This window comes from Lissotriton vulgaris, unplaced genomic scaffold, assembly GCF_964263255.1.
Source record: "Lissotriton vulgaris unplaced genomic scaffold, aLisVul1.2 SCAFFOLD_314, whole genome shotgun sequence".
Classification (NCBI taxonomy): Eukaryota; Metazoa; Chordata; class Amphibia; order Caudata; family Salamandridae; genus Lissotriton; species Lissotriton vulgaris.
This window is the reverse complement of record NW_028252733.1, coordinates 94493-102303: the sequence shown is the minus strand read 5'-3', so window position 1 is coordinate 102303 and position 7811 is coordinate 94493. Positions and strand designations below refer to the sequence as shown.

Here is a 7811-nt window from a genome sequence, read left to right as displayed (position 1 = left end):
GCAAGCAAAACAACAAGCTAGTGTGGGCCAGGTTGTATTAAAAAAAACTTTTTCAAACTACTGCGAATCAAATCAAACAAATTTGTATAGCGCACTACTCACCCGGTAGGGTCTCAAGGCGCTGGGAGGAGGGGGGAGTCGCTACTGCTCGAACAGCCAGGTCTTGAGTTGTTTCCTGAAGGAGAGATTGTCCTGCAACAGATACAGGTAGCCACCGCTATGTAGGATACTGCTATATAGTCTATTCTATAGACTTTAAGTCTCCACAGGACTTGCTTCACTTTATGTTTTTCTGTAAATATTATGAAATGCCCAGGACTATCTATCTGAAATCTCTGTTAAAGTTAAATTTTGTGCAAGTACGTCCCGTTCTGTTTTATTTGCAACTGCTTAAACCTGACTGTATCCAGTTTGTGGCCGGTTTCTTTAAATGTGCAATGAACTACAGAAAATGTTTGGATTGTTTAAAATCATCGTGATTTAACGGTTTTTATGGTCCTTATAGCTTCCTCCCCTTTATGTATTACTGCCACCTCTAAATCGTTTTTTTTATTGTTAAACACTGTAATTAAGTCATTGTTTTTAAGTTATTGAATGTGCAGTATTTTAAAGTGTTACTTTATAAGGCATTCTTTCGAAGACACCATAAACGTATTTGAACTTTATTCCGAATAAATAGTATACTATTTTTTTTTCAATAAGCTCCTAGCTGCGTGAGAATCCAAGGCACACTTTATGACTGAGCTAATATATAAAACGGTTTTCTAAATGGTACAGGCACAATCACTTGCCATGTGTCCGTGTGGTGCTTGTAAACTGCATCTAAGCTATAGCACAACGGTGCACCTCGGAGTCCTACATTTTCATCTTATAAGAGAGTCATGTAGCTGTACACTTCAGTCCAAATGGGAAATTCAGCCTTCCCTCCATTTATGCATTTCTTACACCACCTACTGTCTTTACAGTAAATTAAATAAGTGTGCACAGCACGTTTTAGTGGACAATGGAGTGGGTATTTAACAGTGTCCTGGAGACTAATGTATTTTGTCATGTAAAGGGGCAGTAGTTTGTATTCTCGGTCTGCCAGTGTCGCTTGGAGTGCAGACCCCTCTCTGAGTTTCTGGAGCTGGACAGGTGGATAGTGTCCTAGGAAGAAATGAAACAAAAAAAGTTTGCTTTCTGTAATCAATGCATGTGCTTGAAATAAAATTTGTGAGAGTGTTCGATGTATATTTGAGATGGAAATAGTTAGCCGTGTATTGCAGTGCGAACCCTACATGTGTGTTCGAATGATGTATCAACCAGCTGATAACGAGAGGTGAAATAATAATTCTCCTTTGTGTGGTTGCTCTCTCTGTGTATATTGAAAATATTCGACTATATTAGGTCCTGGTGACAACTACTCGATCAACCAAAACCTAAAAAATGGAACAGTGTTCCCAGTCGGTGCTTGAGTGACGGTACCATGCGCTCGCTGTCCTTTTAAGATGAGCTATATTTGTCTGGTGGGCGGGGCCACGTTCTGGCAGTAGCTGAGTGTTGTAGCACCTGTACTTCAGATTGTGACACTGACCAGAGCGCGGTGCTATGAACAGGCCATGGGTTGCTGCTTCAGTAAAGAATTGTGCCCTCGAAAAGACAATGAAAAAACAAGCCTTCTGCGGGCATCTGACGAGAATACAAGAGAGAATACTACAAAGAAACCATTTCTCTTGAAAATCGGCTTTGTAGAAAACCAGATGCAGAAGAGGAAAGAAACGGCAACCACTGTGATGCCTACACCGACTGTCGATTCTTTTGATAAAGGTAGCGAGACCATGCCTATAGAACATACCGCTTCAACAAATATAGCGAGTAACTGGTGCTACAGCAGCATGGAGGGACGCACAGATGGCCAGTCCGTTACTGGAAAAAGCAGCAGCAGACCAGCCCCGTTTTTTCGTGCTTTCACTAACGTCTTGTTGGGGTTTAGTAATTACAAACAGTTGGGACGGGATTTCGAAACAGATAATGTTCCAAATGAAAAGTCAAGTGAAGCCGACTGTGGCGATATGAAAGTTGAAGCGTTTAAATTGGCAAATGGAAGTGAAGAAAATATTGGCTTTGCAGCCGAAAACCAGCATCACAAGTTTGGTAATTGTCCTGCATCTACAAAACCATGTGCAGATTCTGAGCAACACAATTCGGCAGCGGACGGACAGGTTTTGGGCTATTATAAGGGCTGCAGCGAGGATCCGCTTATTAAACCAACTGTAGAGAAAACGAACCGGAGAAACGAAAACAATGGAAACCTGAACACTACCCAAGCCACAGATTTTGTTTTTTGTCAAGATGCAATTCAGGAACGGGATAGCACTTCAGTTGCTCGTGGCTTTTATAGCATTTGTCTAGTGGAGGCTGAAGATTTGGAAATGGAAGAGGAGATTTCTTCTGTCGGACAGGAAGAAAATGCAGTCGGGTTAAATCATTCAGCTGTTACTGGCCAGGGAATGTGCAATGTGACATGGCCTTTTGACAGAGCGCAAGATTGTTCAGTTGAGCGGGCGGCACAATCGACAGCTGCTTTTAATACCATGCAACATGAGCCATTCGGCGGAACGGAGAATCCGCCGCGGTTGCATCACGTGGAGTCCAAAGTGCCTTCGTCCGATATGAAATTCAAAGCAAAAGACCATGTCGGTGAAAACAAATATTTTACATGTACCCCCAGTGTAAATGCGGATTCCAAAAGTGAGTTTTTAAAAAGTCTTCATAATGCACAGGAATTTGAATATTGCCATTTTTCTGATATGGTCCTACAAAGTGATAACTCCACCTTTTCTGAAAGTTCACTTTCAAATAATAGAGGAGTTCAGGTGGGTAGGTGTGGTTTGACTTTAGAGCATGAACAGGCACCAACCTTTTGTTTCACTGAGCCAGTTTCTCCTTTATTTAAACTTAACGAAAATAGGGTTTCTGTCGTTCAGTCGTCTAACAAAGAAGCAGATAATGATTTGCTTATCTCTAATTTGGTGCACACAAACCTAGATTTCGATGTAGCTGATAATGCCAGTTTAGAAAACTACAGTCGAGAAGAAACCAATTATCCCACCAAAGGTACGCACAATTGTAATTTAGTAAACGTAAATCTAGACCCAGTGGCATTTGAAGTTCAGTTAGACTCCATTCGGAGTGAAAATGATTTAAGCCTTAAAGAAAGTACGTGTATTGTGAATTCTCATTGTGTTGATGACAGTAAACTAGACACATGTGTTTTCAAAGGAAAGGTTGTCTGTGAGATCAGCAAAAATGTTCCTTTTCCAAACAAATCTCAAAATGAAGAAAATTTTAATGCATCTAATGCACTACCTACAGATATATCAATTTTTGCCCTAAATGATAATTCAAGTTTACATTTTCCACAAGGCCAATCCGAGGATGATGGCAAAGTGGATTTCAGACATTCCATACCTGATATCTGTAATGCTGCTGACCTTAGATATTGTTTAGATGTCCCAGAACGTTGCAGTAATGTGATAAATGATACCAAACATGAATATTCAGGTAAACATAGTATTTACAACAATCAGTTGGAATCAGAGTTTGTCACAGGAAGATTAAGAAATGTGGAATATTGCAACCTACTTGAGAGTGAAACAAAAGTGAATGGTGAGTCAGAACATTTACAGTACAGTTGCGGTGCCAGTTCTATACAAGAGGAAATCCTTTGTACTTCTGATTATCAAAATGCATTAACATGCAACCAAACTAACTATGCTGATATAACTACGAAGTCGGGGCTTGTGAGTAACTCCGAGCATTGTTTACAGACAGGACAGCAGATAAATAAAGAAGTAACCGTCATGATTGATCATTCACCTGAAGAGCCAGACTACATGCATGTGTTATCAATGCAGACATGCACATTAGTATCAGAGCAAGAACAAGAATTGCAGTCTAAGTGTTTAGAGAAATGTGAAAATGAGGATTTGAAGGATATGTGCACTGAAAAGACATGGCACAGTAATTTAAAAAATGACGACGTTGAGTCAAGTGGTTACAAGACTGATGAAACGGAAAAATCTTGTAATTTTGAACTTACTAACGAAGAGTTATTTCGATTTTATGTTGATCCAAGCCAGATTGACGAGTATGCTGCCACTCCATCATATGAAATCACTATAGTGCACACAGTCCCTATTGCATCTGAAGAGAAACACAAAAATTGTCTTATGGAACTAATAGATTGCATACCTGAAAATTTCCTTAATGAAGAACATCTAGATAATTATAAAATGGAACTTCAGCTCTTGCGGTCACATTCAAATGATTCCAGAAATTCTATAGCCACAGATGCATCTGCTGAGCCCCATAACGATGAGAATGCATTGTGTGTGGCTTATCTTTGGGACAATGTCCTCTCTAAAGAATTGAATGCAATGGACCTGCCGAGTTCCATTGGTGACTTGCAAGTTAACTTTTGTTTGGAAAGATATCCTTATCAGATGTCATTACCAGAGGATAATGTGATTTGGGGGTGGCAAGGCATTTATGGTGATTGGGTGAGTATTTAATTTTCAAATACAGTTTGCTTATTACATTTTAATTTACCCTTGAACTATGATGTTAGTTTGTGTATATTGTATGATCTTGATGTTACATAGAAGCTAAAAAATTATAGGTGTATGCTATTTTTTTTAGCTGTTATTGCATTACTGCATTTATTGCATGAGAATATACTTACCAAAGCAGCGCAAGGGCAATGACCTGATAAAGTAAAGAGAAGGGTATTATTATTTATTTTGCTCTTTGGGAAACTGAGTCCAACCTGAGAGTATGAGGGGCATCAGAGACTGACAAAAGTTGTAGACCTTCTTTCTCTCCTCCAGGTAAAAGATTGCACCAGTAACATGTCACATCATTTTGCAGTTATTGAAAACGATGGCAGGAGAACTACTTTGCCAGTATAACTAATCTTCTCAAATAAGGGTCCCAATTAGAGGTTACTTTGGCAAGGATAGCACTACCTTCAAATGTATCTGGGAAAAGCTTAGGATAGCTGTAATGTACACCCATACAAAAGCTCTTCCTTCACAGCTAGAAGTGACTCTGTTACTTACTGGTAATCATCATTACTCTGAGTCAGTCTTGCTTGCCACAGTTCTGACTTGAGAGATACTCCGTGGATCCTGCACATTATTCGCCTCTATGTAAAAAAGGTAATGCAACCACATGCCTTACCCAATATGGCCTCTACAGGAAGTGCCACTTACTCATTACTCACCCATAAAGACAGGGCCACCCATGTGTGCTTCCTGAAAGTACCGAAACAATACAGTTCTCACAATTTTATTTCCTTTTCACACATCGGTAGAGAATGTAGGACAGTGGCTAGGAAGAGTATGACTCAGAGTAATAAAGATTACTGGTAAATAACAGTCATTGTCTACATAGTCTTCTTCCATGCCCCCAGTCTGGAATAGTGAGCATATATCAAAGCTGAGATGGGGAAATACAAATTGACTGCAGCACAACCGTACTACTCCAAATGATTTTATTGAAACAAGCCGAAGGAAAAACATGTAGAAAACTATCATTGGACTGCCGAAAGAACCACTGATGCAGAAGCCTCCTCTGAGATGGTCATACCACTAGTAGACAGTCCTGCCGTAATAGTCCTCTTTAAACAATGAGGGAAACTCCTTGGAAAAATTCTGCAGCTAGTACTTCTTCCCAAGGAATTTGGGAAAGCCGGTCTTTTCAACATCTGACCTTTCAAGAGTTAGAAGTCCCTGAATGGCTTTGTGCACAGAATGACTTTTAGGCTTCTTCTTCTGTCTGTACTGGCCAACAAAGTTCTCCTCATCCACAGATGACGGAGAATCAGGAAAGGTTTTCATGGATGTGGGATAGCACCTCCCTATGCTGTTTGCCTTGGATGTATTTTCCTAGGATCTTTCGCCCGAGAAGATTTTGAATCCAAATCTGCATAGGAAGGACTGGGATGCTTGGACAAAGAAAGCTCCAAGTGGCAAAAGCAGCTTGGTCCATCTGATCTCCTGCAGTATATGCAAATTTTATGGCGGCTCAGATGCACTGTGAGCTGGACCTAACCCCTTCTCCTCCTGACTCGAGTCAGAGAAATGTTTTTTCTTGCCAATACGTTTTCCCTCCATGTCCATCATAGAGGAGAAAGTGCTGCCAATTCTTAGGTGCAGCCCTTCTAAAACATTGCTTAGCAACAAGTATGCGTTATTTCCAAAGTACTGCAGGACCGTTGCTATTCCATAAACAGGTAAGTGGTCCCCGGAAAATAAACACAAAAAGAAGCACTGGTCCACGCCAGTCCTTTCTTGAGGGACATTGGCTGCCTCTCAACGCTCTGCAGAGAGGCAGCCCAGAGGAAGTGGTGCCGCATGGCCCCCCCGCACAAACAGCCGCTAAAGCAGTCTGCACAACAGGCCCAGGAACATGGTTATGGCTGCCTCCAAGTTGCTCAGCGGGAGGCAGTCGTAAATAAAGGTGCATTGAGTCTGCACCCATTAAGGTTAAAACTGTGGCTAATGCAGGCCATGGTTTATCTTAGGAGAAAAACTATGTAGAATAATGCACCTGAAGGGAAGATCGCTCATAGGGGATAGCTACCTGAGCACAGAGTAAAAAACAGAGCACACACATGGATGGCCCTGCCTTAATGGATAATTGTCTTTTTCTCTAACATGCCTTAAGACAGGTGTTTCCAACCAGTGGATCGTGAGCTACCAATAGCTCCCAGACACCATCAGAGAAGCTCACTTTCTTGAGCTATTAAAAAAAAAAAAGCACAAGGTGATATTTTCATTTCATAGTCATATGAAGGCTGTGTTTATTTTACTTCATTTTCATCAGGCTGCAGATGGCAGGGTCTGATAATAAGCAGTGCAGTCAGATTTATGACCCAGACTGGGGATAGACCACACAGGCTAAGAACTGAAGCACTGGGGTATTTAAATCTTAAATACAATCTCTTGTCAATTTAGTGTTGGAGCTGTAAACAAAATTATGTTTCTGAATGCTTTTAAATGAGAAAATGAAAATTGGGGGATATATAGGACTTGTAGGTTCTCCAAGAACCTGCGGTAACCAGAGCCAACAACCAAGCTGCACCTTACTGTAGTTTTTCATTGTGTACTGACTGTACAGCAATTCGTATGGTAAATTATGAACAATGGAAAAAGGGTATAAAGGAATACTGTGCATTTCTGATATGTACTTCAGATACTGAGTTCAGGAGCAGCGGTTGTAAATCTCTGAATGTATAAATACCCTTACAAACATGTGTTTCAGAGGGAATTTTGTGAAACATTTGAAAGGCACAAACATAGAGGTATTCAGTTGGTAATGACTAATGTTCTACTACTCTGAATTCCCACATGTTCCAGATAAAAATGGTACCCCACTTGTATGGCTGGGCCTTGCGACTGCGACACAAAAGACCCCAAAATGTAGCCTAAGAGAAATCATATTTCAACCAGCAGAGAGCATGTTTGAAAAATTTTTTTTTACAAGGTGGCTAGCTGTGGATGTTGTGACCCAACTCCGCCCACACCTAGAGAAACCTACCGAACCAGCACATATTTGAAAACTAGACATCCGGGAGAGTCCAGGGTGGTGGAAAAGGCCTTGAATCTGTGTGATTTTAGTTGCATTTTGAGGTCCGCAGATCATTGTGGGTAAGAAAACTTGATGGGATCCACAAGAGGCACACCACCTGGGTGTCTGGTTTATGAAAATATCTAGAGTTGGTTGATTTTCCCTACTGACAATGCACATCCTGTCAGAGAAAGACAGAA

The 7811-nt window shown here is 40.8% G+C and overlaps 1 protein-coding gene across 1 annotated transcript in view; it reads left to right on the top strand.

Moving 5' to 3' along the window:
• Positions 1-1584: 1584 nt before the first annotated feature.
• The window catches only part of LOC147662045 (uncharacterized), a gene marked incomplete at its 3' end in the record, with an annotated part of 99151 nt that continues 92924 nt past the window's right edge, over positions 1585-7811 (top strand). Inside the window, exon 1 of the mRNA XM_086951153.1 lies at positions 1585-4541. Within this exon, the coding sequence (XP_086807279.1) occupies positions 1599-4541 (2943 nt within the window). The remainder of the gene's footprint in view (positions 4542-7811) is intronic.